Below are 21,164 nucleotides of genomic sequence, written 5' to 3' on the forward strand. Positions count from 1 at the left end.
AATCTGGAGAAACAGCTGACTGGTATGAACAGGCAATATTCTAGACATCTTTGAAATCAGAAAGAGAGGTAACTAGGCAATAAGTAAATTTTTCCCAATAGAAGAACTCACTGACAGTTATAATCCAGGAACTGTGTTTTCATGTGAGTGTAGTTGAATTCTCACTTGTGCAGTAATGTTAGAGAAGTCAAGATGAGTAGACCAGGAATTTGTACAGTGCCTTCAAAAACAGGTCTGTTGTGGGTTGGTATTAAATGTGATGTTCAGATGTGATGGTAGGAGATCCTGAAGTTGTGATTGCTGGACCATAAGGATAGATCATGAGATATAATTCCCTGGATGTCCTTAGGCTTTGCCATGGGCTAAAGACATCCATTTCTCCTCATTGAGAGGACAGCTAGAACTAGTTCTGGAACAGGGAATTGCAGTTAGAAAATTGACATGTTCCAAGTGGTGTCCAGGAGTACTCCCTGGTGTAATCAGAATTGCATCAACTGCACAGGAGGTGGGACATTTTAATTCAGAGGAATTGATGAAGATACTTAATCTACTCCAGGGGCACGTAGCTAATGGATTCCTTCTGCTTGGAAGTGCTGCCTTGACGTATGAGGAGAGGCTATTGGCTTTCCAACATCTCCGTTTTAATTGAATTTATGACTTTGTATCTAAGGCCCACAACACTGAGTGAACCTGAAACTGTGTAGACAGCCTATGTAGAGAGATGATGAACTCTACAAAGAGTGATCTCTTCTCTGAGTGCTTTCTTCTTGCCTAGAAACTTGCATAATTTCAGGTTTCAGCAAGACTGGAGAAAAGGTCCAGAATTCTTGAGAAATGTCTATGCTGTTCTTGGAGCTTTTAATTTTCTGCTGGCTAATCTGCATCTTTCACTGCCTGAGCCATTGCAGTCCTGGAAACAGTCATGGAAAACTGTTCTACTGAGAATATTGCCTAAAAGAGAGGAGAGCATTGTTCTCTAGTGCATCCACTTGATTACTTTTTGTGATGACAAGAGAGTTCTTGGATCCAGTCCTATTCCTGTTCACATATCATTGCTTTTCTATCAACATCAGGTTTCTTCTAGTCTCTAAACTAAGATTTATTTTTCTAGTGATTATGTACAAGAAGATTGGTATTTTAGAAATCTAATTATTCAGCATTAAAGGAGAATATGAAAATATTTTCTGTGTCCTTTTTCCCTGAGAACAGTATTAAAAAGAATTTGGGGAGTTTAAATTAGAAATGTTATTAATGGAATGTGCTAGAGGGCTGTGACATCTTGTGCAGAAAGGGGAGCCTTGGAGTTACTAGTTGGAGTGCAGTACACAAGGTTAGCAAACAGCAGTTCTGGTCAAAGTTCCTGCTACATTTACTGTAGTGGGTACCCACATGTTCCTCAAAACATAAGTACTGAGAATTTGTTTCAGGCTCCATACATAAAGGTGCCTTAAAAATTGCATATTTTATACACTTGTACTGCTAATTTTTGCCATTTTATACACTGGAAAAGATGCAGGTAAGAATGGAGATGGAAAAAACTTCTGCCTGGAAGATCCAGCAATTCCAAGTGATTACTGGGTTGTATCACTTAATTATAAATGAGCAGAAGTGTGCCTGGATCTTTAGTTTATTAAAGAAACATATCACCAGAAAAAAAACCCTCTAACATTTTCCTTTTCTCGTGTTGCTTTCTGTTTTTGTGGTCTTGGAGATATATTCACTGCTTGATTTATTTAGGATCATGTCACAGCGAGTTGAGGTCCAGGTGAGTGTTTCTGCTGGGTGGCAGAATTGAGGATACCGGCTCCTGCAGTTCTGTCTGGTGTTGAGCCTTTTGTTTCTTTTCTGAGAACCTGATTAGGCTCCCCCTCCCCTTTTGCCCACCGCGGTTTGTGATGCTAGTGCTTTTAACTTGGTGCTTGCATCTTTGAAGTCATCAGTTGCAGAACATGCTCTAGTTAATCTTTTCAAAATCTGGTCTCTTGTAAATATTATGAGTAGGGATTTAATCTTGTATTTGCTGACAAAATAGATATTATTTAAAACAATGGCTTTGTGAGTTGCAGACTGTGTGCCTGTGTCAGAGCTGAATGAGATTTTTTTTTTTTAACACTAAATACTGAAATTGTTTTTTACTGATATTTGTACTGATAGCTGAATACTTGAAAAAATGGGCAGAACAGATGCTTGTTGTGAATTGAATGTTGCACAGCTGCAGGGCAGACGTCTTTCAAAGTCATTATGAACAGCCACGTTTTTACAAGGTACTATTAAAGTAACAAAGTATTGGGCAAATAGGAAAGTTAGCCATGAGTTTACTTTCAGTGGGAGAAGTTATTTAATGTTTGCGAGATGACCTTTTGCCTAAGCAGAAGGGTGCTTTTTGGCAGAGATGCATGTGTATATTGTTTGACATATTTGACCTGTTGGCTCCATTTTTCGCTTTTGACATGTGAAGTCACTTCTGTGAAGAATTAGTCCTTGTAGAATTGTATCAAACAAGGTATCTTTCTTTCATAGTATTTGTAGGTATATTTTTACATTTTTTTTTCTTTTATTTTCATGCTTACCGTGTAAAATCCTTTCAGAAAGCAACAATAAACTGTAAGTAAATTAAATGCAAATTTTACAACAATTGTTTTGTTGCCCAATTGTATGGTCCCAAGTGAGTTGCACAACCAAAATAACGAAAGATTACAAGTATCAAGAATAAACTCCCCATTGTAGCAACAGATTATCAACTATATCTTAACTCAGTGGTTGGAGTGATAGTCTGAAGGATATTATCATTAAATTTTAAATTATTTAAATCAATTCCTGTCACTTTTTCAGGGATTAAACTGAAATACTACTGGGGAGGGAATGTAAATTTTCAGAAGGATAGGTGAATATGATATTAATAGATATTAATAGTAGCACTGGATTTAATGACCTTTTTTACCACAATAGAATGTAGTTTATAAGCATTATCTTGGGGACTTGAAGAAGGGGTTATCTTAGTATTTCACTGGGAAATGCATAAGGGAAACATTCATCGGTACTGTGTGTGACAGAATTCGTGCTTTATAATTATAGCCTGTGGTTTCAGAACATTACAGTAGCAAGCAAACCCAACAACAGATGAGTAAGGTAACACAGGATGTAGGTTGTTTTATTCTACTGAAGCAAGGATCTACAGGGGCTTACTGTGGAATTTGAACTGCAGTTTAGTACTCCCACTAATGTATAGCCTGGAAATACTAAATAAAAATTAAAAAAATAAAACAATTTATAGTGCTGTGCTTGTCTAGAATAAAAGCAAACAGTATATATGGAGAAGCTGTAATGGTTTGCTGCTGCTGCATGTTTACTTCTCTTGCAAGCTGAAATAAATTTACTTTGGATATAAAGTTGTGTCCGCTAGCAACATAGAATCTCCCAGGATACTGAAAATGCAAATCACTGCATGTATCACCTGGTATTTAAGTATGGGCTTAAATTGCCGGAGACCCAGGTTAAACATTAGGAAACTTTCTAGTAGAGAGGGTAATGATGCACTGGACTAAATTGCTTGGGGAAATCATCCATCCCTGGAACCTTTGGAACAAGGTCTGCAAATACTGTCAGGAGGGGTATGGTTTCTGACCCCGCCCCACCACTTTGTGTAACTGCAGGATTTCTTGAAGTCAGTTCCTATTTCTCTGTCACTTTTTTCTTTCTGGGAGAAGCCCAGAGCACAAGTAATAGACTTGGATGTTTGTTCTTAAAGCTGCAAAAAAAATTTCCTTAAATTGAAATGGTGCTTTGAATCAGCATTTCCTTGTCATTAATAATATGCTAGATTACTTCCAGTAAGAAAAGAAAATCAACTGTGCTGTTGAAGTTTGCTTTCAGGGTTTTGTGCTGTGCTTTTTGACTTTCAGACAATTCAGCGAAATACTGTTTGTTTCAAATTTAAATGTAACAATTACAGATAAAGAAAAATGTTGGTACACTTTTTTTTATTACTTATAATTAATGAGATCTATTCTTTTGATTTTTTAAAATCCCAATTCTAATTAAATGGGTATTTCATTTAAAGGGTGGGAGAAATTAGAAAGCAGATGCTGAGATGATGTTTTGACTGGTACGTTTAAAGTCTGTATCATCCAGCACTTTATCTTAGATAATGTGTGAACTTTTTAAATATTAAATAAAAATGTTTCACTTTGGCTTTAAGTTTTGGCTTTAAGTTTTGCCTTTCAAATACCTTATATACCTTTATATATGGCATTTGAAAGGCAAATTGCTCAATTACTTTTCTGAATAAATCATTGTAAGCTTAGTTTATTTTACCTAATTGCATAGGAAATATGGCAAACATACAGTAGTGTTTATTTTCGTGTTGGAGAGCTGCATTTATTTCCTGGCTTTGTTATGCTAATTAAAGAAGGTGTTTTTCATCTGTTTCATCAGAAATTCGTAGTCCATCCTCAGCCTCTCTGGGTGACTGCAGAAGACATAGAATTGTGGCATCACAGCAGATCGGAAGTTGAGCAAGTTGAGGGTAAAAACTTTTAATATGATTTTTCCCAGCTGTAAGAACAGATAAAATAAAATGTTCATTTTCATGTTCTACTTTGATCATGAAAATATCAGAAAACTAAAGGAATAAGACTCCAGAAATGTGCAAGCATTAAATTATATACATTATTTTGGTATATAGAGGAAGAAAGTTTCAGTGATGGTACAGGGAGAGAAGAACTGTAACATATAAGCACAGAAGCTCTTTACAGTCTACTAGGAGGCCAAAAAGCACTCCATTAAAATGTTTCTTGCAGATTGTTTTTGAAACAGAGTAGATAAAAATAAATGAGACTGAAAGCTTACATGCAAATTGTTAAGATTGTGTACAGGCATTTTGCGGATCATTAGGTTATCTGAGGCCTATAATTAAATACTGAACTAGTAAGTGTAAAGGTGTTGACAGCTGCTTCTGTATGAAAGGTAGTATGCATCTGAATAACCTGAATTTATATGGCATTTTTCTCAGGTTGTTTAATACAGCCTTGAAGAAGTTGGTTTTTTTCGGGGCAGAGGGGAGACATGGGAAGAAAAGTAGTTCTGAATAAATAGCATTCTTGGTAATTTCTTTATTTTGATTCCTTTAGACTATGTCTGAATGTATCCAGCTCTCATTTGCTGTTTGTAGAATTGGCATTTACACGGTAAGGCAATGTTCTAACTAAATAAGTATATTTTTGTTAGTGTTAATGCCATTTGAGTGAAAAGAAGTTGAGATTTTTAGTACTGGATTTAAGTAATGCAGATAGCAAAAGGGCTTTCTCATACTAGTTTGCATAAACAGACTACAGTAGGTTTTTGTCCTGTCAAAGATTTACTAAAACCAGAAGAGAAAATGTATCCTCCACTTTAGTTAAAAAAGTGAAAGAAAAATTCAGCCACCCTCTTGAGGTGTAAGAAAATTTAGAATTCATGTGCATCAGTTGCTGAGAATTCTTGTGTGTCATTGCTGAAGGGTTTATGTACCTTTGCCTTTAAATATCTATGATGTTTGAGTAACGTCACGTATTACGTGACGTATTACAAACATGGTAGCTAAATGCACATATTGTAAGCTTTGTCTGAAAGCCTTAACATTTGGAAATGCTGTTAAGTTAAACTTACCTTATATAAGAGAAATAAGAAGTTTACTTCAAACATATGTCCCAAATATGCTAGCATTTATTTTTCTGCTCCCAGTTGTTCTAATTAGTGATGAGAACAGTTAGATGAATGGGGTTTTGCAGAAATTAATTGCACTACTACAATAATGTGTAGTGTAAACAGAGCTTACACAATGTATAAGACTCTGTTGCTCAAATCATGCTTCATATCCTGGAGCTTTTGGAGAGGGAATGCTGCTCCTGCTGTTACCACTTTTCAGGAGGAAGCCTGGAATGTACCACTTCATGCAGTCAAAAGTGTAGGTGAGTTTTGAACAGTGATGAGGCCTATGTGCCGTCAGTAAGTCTTACCTGCGGACAGAATCTCAAAGCTTAGCATCTGCTTTTGTTCATAGAATTTGGTTCCAGGTAGTGTTTAATATCTTACTGAGTTTTTTTTCCCATGACATTTGCCTGCTTTCTGTTTTCAACATCTAAATGTCTTCTAAATGGTAGAAGAGTCAAAGGCATATTTCTTTATGGTATTTATATTTCTTAGGAAGACTTTCTCTCTAAAAATCCCTATGTGATAGGAGTATACTATCTTGAAGGATCAACAGGGTTACAGTATGAGGTTTCAATGGCTGCAAGGTACTCGAATGGTTTGCCAGTTCTTTAGAAGGCTAGAGTAAGCTGTTCAAATTCATTTGAGGGAATGTCCCAAGTATAAATGTGTGTGTATTGCAGACCTGGGTATAAGCAGGTACAATGTACAACAAAATACATCCTCTGACAGTAATCAGTTCTGTTTTAGTTTAAAATTGGTTAAGTGTTGTCTATATACTGGAGTGCCCTATTAAGTTGTGGTAGCTGCAGTTACAGTGATAGTTGTATAACTGGTATCTCACTCTCACCTTCTGGGCAGCAAAATACTTAAGTGTTTTAAATTGCAAAATAAAAAAAGCTAGCTTGGTTTGTTAAAATGCTGAAAGAAATTGATTTCACTGACTGCTGGTACTTAAGGGAGGATAGTGAGGAAGATGATGACTAGACTTCAGAGCATCTGGAGGTGCACAGTTGTGGCCACAGTTGTACAGGCAGGACACAGATCCAATGTAAAGTGCATTTGAAAGTTAAAATAGTTCATTTAGGAAAATGCTAGGTGCAGAGAGTACTTGCTTACATAAAAATGCCTGTCATTGGAAGGATGAGTTTCAGATGATCTGACAGGTTGGTGGATTTGGACAGCTTTGGTATCAGAATAAACAGAGAGGCCTGCTGAACTGAGAGCTGTGCAGAAATATAGTGTGATAGTTTCTGCCTCTGCACCGTGTCCTGCTCATGCTTGTAACTCTGTCACTGGCTTTGTTTCTCAGGTATGTCAGCAGTCTGGCAGCTAGCAAGTATTGTGTGCTCCATACTGATGTCAAGAGCAAACCACAAAACTCCAGCTCCTATTTCCCTTTTAATTAATGCCTTGTGTCTTGTGCTTTCTGCTGCATGCTGTTTTGCAGATTCAATAGATTTTCTGTTTGCTAGGATTGATTTTTCTGCAAAATCTAAGAAGTCTCTCAGATGCCAGTCCTTAGCAGCACCATTTGTTCAGCTTGTACTGTGTTACTTGGACACTTCCTTGTCCTCATGGTACAATGCTGCAAATAAGGCTTTTAGTCCTTTGGACTACAGACATCTCAACTGTTAGTCTGTTATCAAGCTGCTTATCAGTAACACTCTAAAGCACCCATTACATCACCTGTACTACACCATTAAATAGGCTTCCTGTTTTTATGGGACATACAGATTATGAGATGGAGGAAGAGTTTATATAGTGATCTGCGGCAAAACAGCCTGTGCTGCCATGATTAAGAAGTCAAAACTTTGTTGTCTTGAGCTATGAGAAAACCTACATCTTTGCAAGAGTACAGGAAGAGACGGGATGCCCATCTCTGAATCTGAAACTGATGGATGTGTATTCTAAAAGGAAAACATTATCATAAACTCAAATGAAAGCTTTTGGGATTAAGAAATCAACCAACCAATGAAAATAAACCTCAATGTGTTTCACATAGCTAGTAGCTTCTGGCAGAAGTACCAGTTTTTCAGGTGCATGTTTCTGCTTCTCCCACCATACTAGTATCTGCATCAGATGTGTCAATTGGATGTGTGGGAACAGGCAGATAAATTTGTGAATCTGCGTGACTGTGGAGATTGTAAGCATATGGCAGCTTGTAACAAAGGTTATAATTATTTCCTTTCTGTTTCTGATTTAATTTTCTTAACCAGATAAAGGTCCTGTTAAATAATGATGGAGAATTCTACTTACATGAACCTCAGAGGGAAAATAATCCAAACTTTTTTGTCTTGTAAAACAATTTTTATGTCAGGACACTTGCCACCTTTATACATATTTAGGACTCCACCTTGGAAACTATGTGCATGATTAGGTGCCTACGCATATACTCCAGAATGTTCACTGATACTCTGTACTAGGCTTTGAGACTTTTGTTCTTTTCATCCATTTGCATATAATTTTAAGCTTTTTTGAACAGGTTCTGTCCCTAACCCTTAAATGTGACTGCAGGAACATGCAAAACGTGATTTTCACATCACTTGTTGTTTTGGACAGCAAAATGGACAGAAGCCTGTGTGGGGTGAGAACCATGCAAAAATACCTAAGGAGGCCTAGTGGCATGGTCATTTACTGGTGTATATTAGAAGTAAAAATACTGGAAAATGCATTTTCCTGTTTCAGGAAATTAAAAAGTAAGTTTTTTTTGTTTTCAAAATATGTCATCAATAGATAAATAATTTTGTTTCAAAGCAAAACAAGGATAATGAAAAGCTCTCTGTAGATCTTTCTGCTTTAAGACGCTGGGTATGGCGAAAGTGATGCACTGTAGCAACGTTGCATCAATGTTGGCATCACCTTCCTGAAAATCATGAGTAGTGGATATTTCAGTTTTAGTAGCCTCTTGGCTTGAATTTGCGCATTGAGAAGTGGAAATAAATGATGCATTTTTACAGCTTTGCTTGCTATAGTTTATATATGGTAAGTACAGTTAACGATGCAAATGTGCTTTTAGTTTTCTGGTTTACTTTGGACTTACTTACATTTGTCTTTGTTTATAATGATAAATTCATGTCTTGAAACGATTTGACTGGAAACAGCTGTTGTGCTAAGGAGTTTGTCTGATGTTAGAAAAAAACCAGAAATAACATTTACTCATAAAGTGGTGGAGAGGAAGCTTTTAAAAGAAGAGAAACCAACTGAGGCAGCAACTAAAGGCAGCCATGAAATAGGAGGTAATCATGGGAACATGTCTGGGAGGTTTCTGGAGCCAGCCTGTGAGTTAGAGTATGGAAAGCTTCCTATGAGACTCTTCCCCACCCCCCCCCCCCACCCCCCCAACACGGTTTCCCATTGGAAAATACTAAGTTAAAGTAATAACAGTGTTCATATAGCATATCCTGTCTACTCCTCCCTTTCCCATGTCGTGTCCTTGACAGGAGCTGCAAAACAAAAGCACAAAAGTGCAGCAGGAAAAAGTCCTTTTATGTGCTACCCTTGGGGAAATGTGGATAATTCCATTCACAGTTACTGCTGATATTCTGTGGATAGACTGTTGGAAAGGAAAGGTGTAAATGTTTTTAACTTCCAGCCTTAAATAAAAGGTTTTCGCTATCACCCTGGTCTTGGCAGTGACTTGGATTGGGTGGGACTATGCCTGCTTGGTTGTTGCAAATCTGTAGTCGAGCTGCTTGGACCATGCTAGGTGTGATTTATGTTGCTAGCAACCTTAACAGGAGAAAGAGCGGCAAACTCTCTTGATGCATGTGTCACTGTGCATGTGAATTTTAGCTATACTGTGGGTTTTTTACTATGAGCTATGAGACTTTCCCTGAAATAAAGGTACAGTTGTAACATTTTTTCAAATGAGGAAAGTAAAGACAGGTGAAGGGGGAGAACATCAAGGCTGGGAAAGGAGTGAGATCAGAATACAATTCTCTTCCCTTTCTTTCCACAGAGTTCGTTGGTTAAAGTGAACTGTGCTGTCATTGCTGAGCAGTCTCTCCTTGTGGCCAGAGCTCATGTTCCCTGCTCAAAGAGCTCAGCAGCTTGGTGCAGCCAGTGCTGCTGCGACAGCATTGCTTCCTTGGGCTATTCAGTGATATACACTGTATTTCCAGCTCTTTGAGAACCTCTGACAATTAGTAATTGATTTCACTTGGAAAGGTATGGTTTGCCAAAATAGCCTGTTAATTTTTGTCAGAATCTCTGTTGGGTTGGAATAGAGCTTTGTCCTGGACTAGGGCCTTTACAAATACAGGTTTTGTTCCATCTGATTTGTCTCTGCTGTCCATGGCTCATTCCTGCCCTACAGGACAGCAGGGCTGTTCCACAGGCCATTAGCTTTAGGGAGGACAAGAGGAAAAGGCCAGATCATCATTACAAAAAGACTCCAATCTTTTCTGTTCAGACAAGGTGCTGTTCAATTTGCATTTCTCGAAGCTGTGGGGTTAGTTATCCTGTACGTAAGTGCTGTTTTGCATTTTCCCTTTGGAAGTGAGGATTCCTAATCCTCAGTCTTGCTGTCTGTCCAGAAAACAGTTGTGTAATGTGTTGTCAAAATGTTGTATTTTGCCTTCATGGTGCTCCACATGGAAAATAAACTGCTCTTGTCAGGCTCAAGTGATGCAGGGGGTGATGGTATGAGCATGGAATTTTTCTAGTGGCCTCTGCTGAGCATCCTTTTTTTGTGTAGTTTGCAAAGTAGCCTCTTTACTTATATTAAAAAATTATTTTAATTGAATATAATAGGTTTAAAATGTAATTTGTAAGTACATTGCCAAGTAAAGATATTCAAAATTCTGACAATCTCCTATGACAAAAATGACCTGTTTGAAATCTGAGGTGCCCTGAGATTGTGGATTTGGAAAGACAGCAGGGGAACCTGTTGAATTAATGGCAAATTACAAATCTAGTAGTTCACTGTATCATTTGAATTATTGAGAGGATGAAAAGACTAGAAATGGCTCTTCAGTGAATGTGAATTTTTTCCTTTCACATTCTGTAATGCAGAGGTTGGGAGTATGGATAGCAATGAGATGTGCAAAAGAGCAAATTCATTTGCAAGGATTCCTGACTGGGTGATTGGAAGTTGTGATGGAAGACTCCCTGTGATTATGGTCAAAGTTGCATGCCCTGCTGTCTGTGCACATTCAATCACATCCTCTACCTTGTATAGCTGGATGAGTAAGAATCTAATACGTGATCTGCAAGTGGAAATAGGGGCCAACAGTAATATATACCACTCACAGTATTTTGCATGCAGTTGCAGGTTTTTTTTATTCTGGTTTTTTTTAGTCCTAGTCTTGCCAAAAATGGTGTTGCTTTTGAGTATGTATTACAAACTGTTGTTAATCTGTATTTGCCTTTAACAGCAATTGGACAACCACAGAGCACTAGAAATTACACTTCTTGCAGAATAATCATCTTTCACAAGATGTCATATTACAGCAGAAGTGGGAAAAGTTTGTTCTGCAGGTCTTAAACTTTGTACTGTGAGCTCAAAAGTTGTCTGTTTGTCCTAGAATGAGAGAAGATTGCTTTTTCCTGTGAACATGCATGCCCTGTATCCTGAGGGCATCAGTGATAGTTACTATTATGATTGCTGCTGAAAATAGTTCAACTCTGTTTTCTGAAGACATCCTGCATTTGTTCAAGAATAGGTATCTGTTAAGGGAAGAAGTCATACAAGTGGATAGTAGATTAAAAATAAAGGAAATGTATCAAATGCCACAAAATGTAATCTGTTCACATGTTAGCTTTTTTTTTTTTTTGGTAGAAAGACATTTCTAATTCTCACCATCACTGTATGTCTATCCATGGTGTTTCTAATGTTTCTTCTCATCTTAAAGTTGAAAATGTTTGCGCAGGTGTTGAAATTAGTTTTCAAAGTGGTTTGCTGAATATCTGCTGCTACAGCTTCTTTATAATTATAGTGTGCTGTCTTCAAAGTAGTTTAAGATTGTATGCATGTGTAATTAAATCCATAAATGCTTTTGGAAAGGCTATTCTACAACATCCTTTAGAGCCTTTTAAAGTAGATAGTGCTTTTAGATCTGCCTTCTATTACAGTGTTTGTATTTTGATCAGTTTGATTATATTGCACACAAATCATAAAGCCAGTTGTATTCTGTCATATGAAACCTTTTGAGTGCCACTTCATTTTTATGGCAGGGATTTATATAGTACAAAACTATACTGAATTTTTACTGGGTTTATATTGCTGGGTATTATGTTGTTTAAGAGTAGAAAACAACAGTGTTTAATAGATGCCATAAATTCATACTATGGTTCCACTGGTAGGTCTGTATATACTTAAATTTCAAAAGGAAGCTTTCAGGTAAGTAATTGTTACTAGGATCTCAAATGCCATTCTGGGCAATAGACCTTTAGGTTTAAGAATATCTTTTGTCATGGGAAGCAAAGGCTACATAGAGCTATCACATGGTATGTTGTAACCAAGATTTTAAAATTCTGTTCCTGGTATTGTCACAATTGCCTGTGTCAATGCAGGCAAATCTCTAGTACCTCTGTTTTCAGCAGTGCTTTCTAAAGCATTTCCCAAGGCTTTCCAAACTTATGACTTCAATTTTTTTAGCTTTATTTAATGCTACTGGTGAAAGTGCTACACCTACCTTGTTTCACTCAATCTTTCTGGTGTCTTCAAGACCTCATGAACACAAATTATTTGTTGTGCAGTTATTTTGTCATGGAATGTCGTGTGTTGAAAGGGACCCGCAAGGATCATTTGAGTCCAACTTCTGGCGCTGCACAGGACAACCCAAAAAAATCTCACTGTGTGCATTGTCAAAATGCTTCTTGATTCATATACTGGGACCTTACACATTACAGAAAAAACAAGGTTGGTGAATCTTCAGATCCATTCCCACAGAGCTTCTCATCTGAAAGAGTTTTTTTTTTATTAGTGTAAGGAAAGCAACAGCAGCCAGTGGAATGAAATGTCCCACTTTCTCCTCCTGTTCTCTAAATCAAAGTGTCAGTTAAGAGAGGGACACACAAGTCTGCTATATGTTTCCTGGGCTTTCAACAAGATGCAGATGCCAGAACAGAGAGTAGCTGCTCAGTAGCATTTTCAAAACTTCATTTTAGCCTTGAGCACATGCAGGCACCATGTTTTTGAACAGATCCCTATTCTTCCAATGGTTTCTTTTTCAAAACAAGGCAACATGTTTCCATGCTGCAACTGGGACTTTACAAGGGCATGTAATGATAGGACAAGGGGGAATGGCTTTGAACTGAAAGAGGGAAAATTTAGATTACATATTTGTTGGGGTCTCCTCCCCTGCCATGGAGCCCTGGGAGATGGGCCCTGGGGGGAGACACGGGGTTTCCCTGCCCCTGGTCAGCCTCGTTCCCCATTGGTTGGTTTGTGTTCCCCGGGGTGGCCAAGGACCCTGGGGTCCTGTGACTGCGGGGCTCCTGAGCTGAGCTCCGGCCATGCGGCTGGAGAAATAAACATCTCTGAAACATCTGCCACGAATCTGTCCTTATATACTTCATTTCTACGGGACTCCTGGTTTGATATATGCGTGTTACAGTAATCCCCGCTGTAACAAACTGGTGGAGGAATGCGGGCAGGACACTGATCCCTGAGGAAGATCCGTGAGTAAAATAACCACTCTAGACCTCTCTTCTCATCTTGGTTTGGATATTCTCTCTGGATGATGGAAGAATCGTGGGAAATGGGGCTCTCTGAGCCACAGAAAAAGTATCTAGAAGTAAGAGGAATCCTTGAACAGCAAAACAAAAAAGTAATGCAACCGGAAGATCTAGAACATTTTTTTCATCTGGCTTTTCAAAAGGTTCTCCTATATTTCTCGAGACTTACTTTTTGATATCGAACCTCCTGAATCTTGTGAGGGGTGTTTCTGGGATGAGATCTGGGATAAAGTAGGAGATCAAAGAGAAGCTTTCCGTGCATACCTTATAATCAGGGAAGCTCTTGAGGAGCATTTGTATGGCCCCATTACCCCTAAAGCAGAAGATCATACTTATCCCGTGGCCGAGGCCGCGCGGCCGCCATCCCTGTGGCACACGCTGGCGGAGGTGCCTGCGCTGGATGCGCCCGGCCCCCTCGGGAGCGCGCGCCTTATCGCGGACCCCATCCCTGTCTCGGGGTCCCCGGCCACGCGACCGCGAGTGAGGGAGCGATGCCGCGGGTGCCGTGGGCCACGAGCAGCCAGGAACCGGGCATTGGCGTGGCAGGCCGCTCTGAGCACATGGCTCGGAGAGCCCTGCGGAGGGAGAAGCGGCGGTTTCCACAGCGACACGAGAAGCTGCGCAGCGCCGAGCCGGAACGGGGCCGCTCTCAAAGCAGCGTGGAGTTGGCAGAGTGGAACTGCTCACAGGGCGCGGAGCCAGCGGTGATGGCAATGCGGGGCCGCGCAGAGCCCAGACGCGCCGGAGCAGCGCCGCTGGGAGAGCGCGGAGCAGCCGCAACGCGGGGGCCCGGCCGAGACGTTGGAGCCGGCGAGGCGGCGGCCACGCGGGACCGGCAACCACGGCGAACACGCAAGCACGTGATAGGAGGAGCTGTAGCCACGAAAGTCACAGGAACTGTGAAATGGTACAATGTAAAAAACAACTATGGATTTATAACACGAGATGATACAGGGGAAGATCTATTCATCCATAGAACTGCCATTAAAAGGAATAACCCTAAAAATTACCTGCCAAGTGTAGGAGATGGGGAAGTTGTACAATTTGATATAGTGCAAGGAAAGAAGGGTTTACAAGCAGCGAATGTTACTGGGCCTGGAGGTATTCCCGTCAAAGGCAGCCGTTATGCACAAAATTATAAACAATATCCATCCCAGCAGCTTCCCTATCCGCAGCCTACTTTCCCCTTTTACCCTATACCCAATATGAACCCCTTCCTAAGTTTACCCTATCCCCAGTTTATTCCTAATCTGTTTTTCACCCCATGGCTTCCCTATACAATTCCATTTCCCTACAATTCCTCTCCAATGCCGAGGGGGGGATGAAAAGGGGGAGAGAAGAAATTAAACCCTCTCCTGCCTCAGTTTCCCCACAAAGCATTCCCAGAGAGTTCTGTCTCCCTTCTGTCAGCCCTAAAATGTTCCAGAGAATCTGTTTGGACATTTAAAGACTCAGGAGGGTGGCTTGTTTTGTCTTGAAACTGTTCTTGTTATCCAGTCGTTTTCATTCTCCTTTTATTAAAATAAAACGGGTGAGGTGTTGGGGTCTCCTCCCCTTCCATGGAGCCCTGGGAGAGGGGCCCTGGGGGGAGACACGGGGTTTCCCTGCCCCTGGTCAGCCTCGTTCCCCATTGGTTGGTTTGTGTTCCCCAGTGTGGCCAAGGACCCTGGAGTCCCGTGACTGCGGAGTTCCTGAGCTGAGCCCCGGCCATGTGGCTGGAGAAATAAACATCTCTGAAACATCTACCACGAATCTATCCATATATACTTCATTTCTACGGGACTCCTGGTTTGATATATGCGTGTTACAGTAATCCCCGCTGTAACAGATATTAGAGGGAAATTATTTGCTTTGAAGATGGTGTAGCCCTGTGACAGTTTGCCCTGAGAAGCTGTAGATGCTCCATCCCTGGAAGTGTTCAAGGGTAAGCTGGATGGGGCTTTGAGCAACCTGGTCTAGTGAAAGATGTCCCCAACAGTAACAAATGTTGCATCTCAGGCAAAACCCACAACCCATCTTTTTTGCTTATCTTTGCCTCAAATTCCATTAATAATGGATTTTTTTATCCACTCTTTACATTGTAATGTAGTCAGTGTAAACATACACTTTACCCTAACGGAAGATGATTATTTGTACCCCAATTCTGAAAGTGCACACATTTCCAAAACATGTGAGATTATGTTTCTTAACCAGGCCTGTGTTAGCATTGTCTTGAAGATCTGCGTACTTCATTTTGTTGTCATCTTGGGTTGAGTGGAAGACATTCCAGTGCAATTCTCTGTAATACATATGTGTAAGTAATAACCCCTCTGTATAGGGTTGTATCTAGAGCCCCAACAGAGGTTGCTACTCTGATCGATATTGACTCAAGTCTGTGCTGTGACAAGCAGGCTACAGGCGGACAGGGATTACATCAAACACATCAGTGTATTTGGAAACCATGCAAGGTCTTGCCAAGTGCACTTCTTGTCTGTGTGTGGAAAAAGAGGTGGGATTTGTTGTGAAGTTGAATCTGTATAGGCAAAAGATGTGGAACCATGAAGGGAAAGTGAAGCAAATATGTTCACTAAGACTTGACAAAGACTTCTGGTTATTGACATCAAGATTTGTGTTTCAGGTGCTTTTGCCTTGCTCTTCATGAGAGTTGTGTGTTGTTTTTTTCTATACATGAATTTATTGTCTGTGGAAGAGAATGAATCTACTAAGAGAGGTTTATGAGCAGATTGGGCCATATTGTGAGATATTAGAAGGAAGTAACTCTTGGTTTCAGTGATTCTAAAATGCTTTTCATGGTGACATTTCACTTGACTTCGAACAAGAAGATGACTCTGAAAGGGATGAAGTGTGGAAATACATACCTTATCATACCAAATTAAAAAGCAATGGCCACAGTGGATGAGAACCCCTAATCTTGGACCTCAGCCTTGCAGGAAAGAATAATAGAGGGGTCATAAAATTGGGTTTTAAATCCAAATAACCCATAAATAAGAAGGTCAAAATGTATATTTTTAAAAAAAAGAAAAAAAGAAAGAAAGAAACAAGCAAAACTCAACCCCAAACAACTAGAAAACCCAAAAAACAACTGCTGTGGAGTAAACTATGCTGAACTGAAGCTCTAGGACTATTGGATAATGAACAAGAAAACCACAATAAAAGAAACTGTGGTTTTAGGTGTGTGTTGTGCTGAGCCTGTAATGTAACATTAATTAATCTTTTATAAGCTATCACTCTCCAATAATAATTTAGTGGTTGATAAATCAGATCTAGATGGAGCATATTAATAAAGCTCTTAGTAATTACAAAATCTGAATGTATTTGGAAATGCCTGTGGAACTCTTCCTAATGATGGTTTTATTATTCCATATGCTTGTATTCCCAAATCTGACAGATAGTGGCTCAACTTTCAAACTTCCAATGAGACACAAGCTATTTTGTTTTTCAGCAGGGTAAACTGAGGTGTAAAATGTAAAGAATTTGCTGATGCTCCACAGCAGCTTCTACACAAGATCTTGTGGTTCCGCATCACAGTGCGTGCCTTGGGTGATTGGTGTCAGAGCATTTGAATACTTATATTAGCCTCCTGCTCTTTTACCATTGAAATTAGAACATAATTAGAAAGAATCTGTTGTGCAAATTAGTTTGCGAATTCTAGCATGGGATTGAGAAAAGAGAAAAGTTTTGTGGCTTCTTTTGTAGGAGTTAAGGATTTTCTCTTTAAAAATTCTGTAGTGTGGGAAGCTCTTTCCTGAGGAAGGAAGATGTTAGTAATTTGCTCAAGTTCTTGAATAATATTGCAAAGAATGCCACTTGATTTCATGTTGTCACTTCTCTGTCCTCCTCTGACCTCTTTCAAACTTTCTTTACAAGGCTGCTTTATGTGAGATAGGTGCACCAGGTAAGCTGACATATTTTTTTCTCTTAGCATCTGATTCTAATGAGGTAATCATTTTTTTCCCATAGATGCTAACTGTGATATTGTGTGTGACCAGGGCTCAAGATTTCCTGGTTTTGATTCCCTGTTTCCCTCATTGCTGGAATATTTTTGTTAAGAAAAGCTGCTTCTGTTATATTTCAGTGTGTGTATTGCCTGCTTACTGTAACAGCTGCGCAAGGAAGGACTTCTTAAGAAGGAAAAGTTACTCAGTGGAGGACTAAAAAGAAATTATAGAAGTGGTATATAAATTTTTACTACTATATGCGCATTATGTTGAACTATTGCAGGTCTTTGTGTTACTCTTTAGGCACTGGACACTGCTGTGTTCCTTAGCTCTTAAACTGACTTAAGTAATTTTCTGTTGGCTTTGTCTGTGTTTTGTACTGAAAACAGACTCCTTATTTGAAGAGTAGGCTTTGAGTCTTGGTGGGGCTTTGCAAAATTAATTTGGGATATCAAAAAAAGTCTTTCTGTAAAGGTCTTTTTCAATAGCTGTTTTGAGTGTGACAAGGCTGAAATACATTTTAAAAGAAGGGCTTAATTGAGAAAAGTGTTTTATAGATAGATGACTTAATGGATTTATGTGTTGCTGATGCAAGACTTTGTGGCACAGACTGGTAACATATAAGAGGCCTCAGAAACAAGGAGTCTCTGTTAATGCACAAATGTTTCCGTTTTTCATGTTCACATGATAAAATAATAACAAATAGAGCTGAAAGGAGTGAGAATCATCTAATTAATTCCTGGCTCAAAAGCAGGATGAACTGTGACCAAACCAGTTCTGACTGGAATGCTTCTCTAAAAAAAACCCACATCAGGTTCCATAATCTCTTCTGGCAAACTCTTCCTGGGCTCAACTAGCCCTATTTTCTACACACTATTTTTCTAAGATCTAGCCTAAATCTCCTGTTAATCTTTCTTGCTTCAGTTTAAACTTTTTAATGCAAGGTTAGGTGGGGCTTTGAGCCACCTGGTCTAGTGCAAGCTGTCTCTGCTCATGGCAGGGAGGTTGGAAGTAGATGATTTTAATGGTCCCTTGCAACCCAAACCATTCTATCATTCTTGTCTTACAGACAGAAAAAAGGAAAAAAAAGAGTCTCTTCCTTTGTTGTTTGAAAATTGCTTTCACATGCTTTTTCAGCTTTCTGTAGATTAATGGATGGGTCATTCTGTAGAGAACCCCAGATACATAACTACAATGAGGAGTGGGTCATATGGCAGATTACACAAGTTTGTGTGTCTCATTTGCCTTATTTACTTCAATAAAAAGGGCAGTCAGAATCTGTTGGGGTCTCCTCCCCTGCCATGGAGCCCTGGGAGATGGGCCCTGGGCGGGAGACACGGGGTTTCCCTGCCCCTGGTCAGCCTCGTTCCCCATTGGTTGGTTTGTGTTCCCCAGTGTGGCCAAGGACCCTGGGGTCCCGTGACTGCGGAGTTCCTGAGCTGAGCTCCGGCCATGTGGCTGGAGAAATAAACATCTCTGAAACATCTACCAAGAATCTGTCCATATATACTTTGTTTCCACGGGACTCCTGGTTTGATATATGCTTGTTGCAGTAATCCCCGCTGCAACAAGAAGCAGCTTATTATTTTCATGCTGAACATATTAAATTGTGTGATGAACATCACCTACTGGGTAGGCACTCTTCCTTCTGTCAAGGAAAGAGTATTTGAAGATGAACTTAAGTAATGTTAGCACTTGATTTTATTTGACAGGAGAAATAACATTTATGTATTTGTGGGTGTTCTTAGAATAATGGAAGAAACCACAGCACAGATTCAATGTTTTTTCTTTCCTGTCTTAAGACACTTACCAGTGTTGACTCAGTGCTTCTTCTGAAGCAGCTGGGATGATTTTTACAGTGACAGTATTCAGTCAGGGAAGGTCATGGGACAGATCATCTTGAGTGGCATCATGTGGCATGTACAGGACAACCAGGGGATCAGTCTGAGGCAGCATGGGTTTAGGAAGAGCAGATCCTGCTTAACCAACCTGTTATCCTTTTGCGAGAAGGTGACCCATCCAGTGGTTGAAGAAAAGGCCATGGATGTTGTCTACCTGGTCTTCAGTAAAGTCTTTGACACCATTTCCCACATCATTGTCCTGGAGAAGCTGAGAGCCCATGGCTTGGACAGGTGCACTCTGCTGGATTAAAAACTGCCTTTGATGGCTGGGCCCAGAGAGTGTTGGTGAGTGCAGTTATATCCAGCTGGTGGCCGGTCATGGGTGGGGTTCCCCTGGGCTCTGTAGTGGGCCCAGTCCTGTTTAATATTTTTATCAATGATCTGAATGAGGGGATCATGTTCACCCTTAGTCACTTCGCAGATGACACCAAGCTGGGCAGGAGTGTTGATCTGCTGGAGGGCAGGAAGGCTCTGCAGGGGGATCTGGACAGGGTGGATCCATGGGCTGAGGCCAGTGGTGTGAGGTTCAACAAGGCCAAGTGCTGGGTCCTGCCCTTGGGTCACAACAACCCCAGGCAGCACCACAGGCTGGGACAGAGGGGCTGGAAAGGACCTGGGGGTGCTGGTGACAGCAGCTGGACATGAGCCAGGGTGTGCCCAGGTGGCCAAGAAGGCCAAGGGCATCCTGGCCTGGATCAGCAATAGTGTGGCCAGCAGGACCAGGGCAGGGATTGTCCCCCTGTACTGGGCACTGGTGAGGCCACACCTCGAGTGCTGTGTCCAGTTCTGGGCCCCTCACTGCAAGAAAGACACTGAGCTGCTGGAGGGAGTCCAGAGAAGGGCAGTGGAGCTGGGGAAGGGTCTGGAGCACAAGTCCTGTGAGGAGCAGCTGAGGGAGCTGGGGGTGTTTAGTCTGGAGAAAAGGAGGCTCAGAGGTGACACCACTCTATAACTGCCTGAAAGGAGTTTGTGGCCAGGTGGGGGTTGGCCTCTTCTCTGCTAACAAGCAGTATGATAAGAAATGACCTCAATCTATGCCAGGGGAAGTTTAGTGTGGATATTAGGAAAATGTGTTCCTAATATCCACCATTTGCTCAGATATCCACTAATATCTGCCATCAAAATACCACTATGGAAAGGGTGGTCAGGTTTTGGAACAGGCTTCCCAGGCAAATGGTTGATTCACTGACCCTGGGGGTATTTAAAAGATCTGTAGATATGGCATTAAGGGACATGTTTTAGTGGTTGAGTTGGCAGTGCTGGGTTAATGCTTGGATTTAAAGATCATAAAAATCTTCTCTAACCCAAATGATTCTAAGATTCTTTCCTATGTATAATAGTAAACTTAGAACAAAAAACCCCATTTCAAAATGCTTCCATCATTGGATGGTATTTGGTTTACAGGCAATATGACTTGCTATGTAATTAGATTTCAGTCCTTAAATACTTGCATTTCATAGAATCATAGGAAGGCTTGTGTTGGTGTCACTGAAACTGCAGGAGAAGCAGAAAGTCTCCAACGTTTTTAGTGTTAGAGTATTAAGGCATTACTTTATTCTGGCCAGGATGTTGTTCTGGCCAGGATATGCAACAGAAATAATTTCATCCACACATTGCCTTGGTTGTGCAGAGAAAATAATTCCATCACACATAATTTTTACTGTATTTTTCATATACTTATACAGCCAAAACCCAGAGAAATTTATTGATTCAATGTTCATTGGTCCCAGGTTACACAGTTGTTAGTGTCCTGTTGGCTATTGATCCCTTTGCCTTCAATGTTAATTAGGTTCTCATTCTTCATTCTCTTATCTGTCTTTTTCCAGATCAGGAGACTCCAGCCATACCAGGGGTGATGTTTGGAGTTGATGTTCGTTAATGGTCATTATCTTTTATGTATCTTCTCTGTTACTCCCAGTCTACTCAGATGTTAAGCTCATCAGACCTCGATTGG

The 21,164-nt window shown here is 40.3% G+C and overlaps 1 protein-coding gene across 7 annotated transcripts in view; it reads left to right on the plus strand.

Annotated features, from left to right (window-relative positions):
- Positions 1 to 21,164, plus strand: part of ARL15 (ADP ribosylation factor like GTPase 15) — a 255,678-nt gene that overhangs the window by 6,575 nt on the left and 227,939 nt on the right. For 5 of the 7 annotated variants that reach the window (XM_048290888.1, XM_048290889.1, XM_048290890.1 and 2 more), the window contains exons 2-4: positions 2,589 to 2,604; positions 4,435 to 4,525; positions 5,130 to 5,186. The exons of 1 other annotated variant lie outside the window; for it this stretch is intronic. In XM_048290888.1, the coding sequence (XP_048146845.1) occupies positions 5,133 to 5,186 (54 nt within the window). In that variant the 5' untranslated portion in view covers positions 2,589 to 2,604; positions 4,435 to 4,525; positions 5,130 to 5,132. The remainder of the gene's footprint in view (positions 1 to 2,588; positions 2,605 to 4,434; positions 4,526 to 5,129; positions 5,187 to 21,164) is intronic. One more of the 7 variants, XM_048290886.1, reaches the window with a different exon arrangement.

The sequence above is a fragment of the Corvus hawaiiensis genome, chromosome Z (genome assembly GCF_020740725.1).
Source record: "Corvus hawaiiensis isolate bCorHaw1 chromosome Z, bCorHaw1.pri.cur, whole genome shotgun sequence".
NCBI lineage: Eukaryota > Metazoa > Chordata > Aves > Passeriformes > Corvidae > Corvus > Corvus hawaiiensis.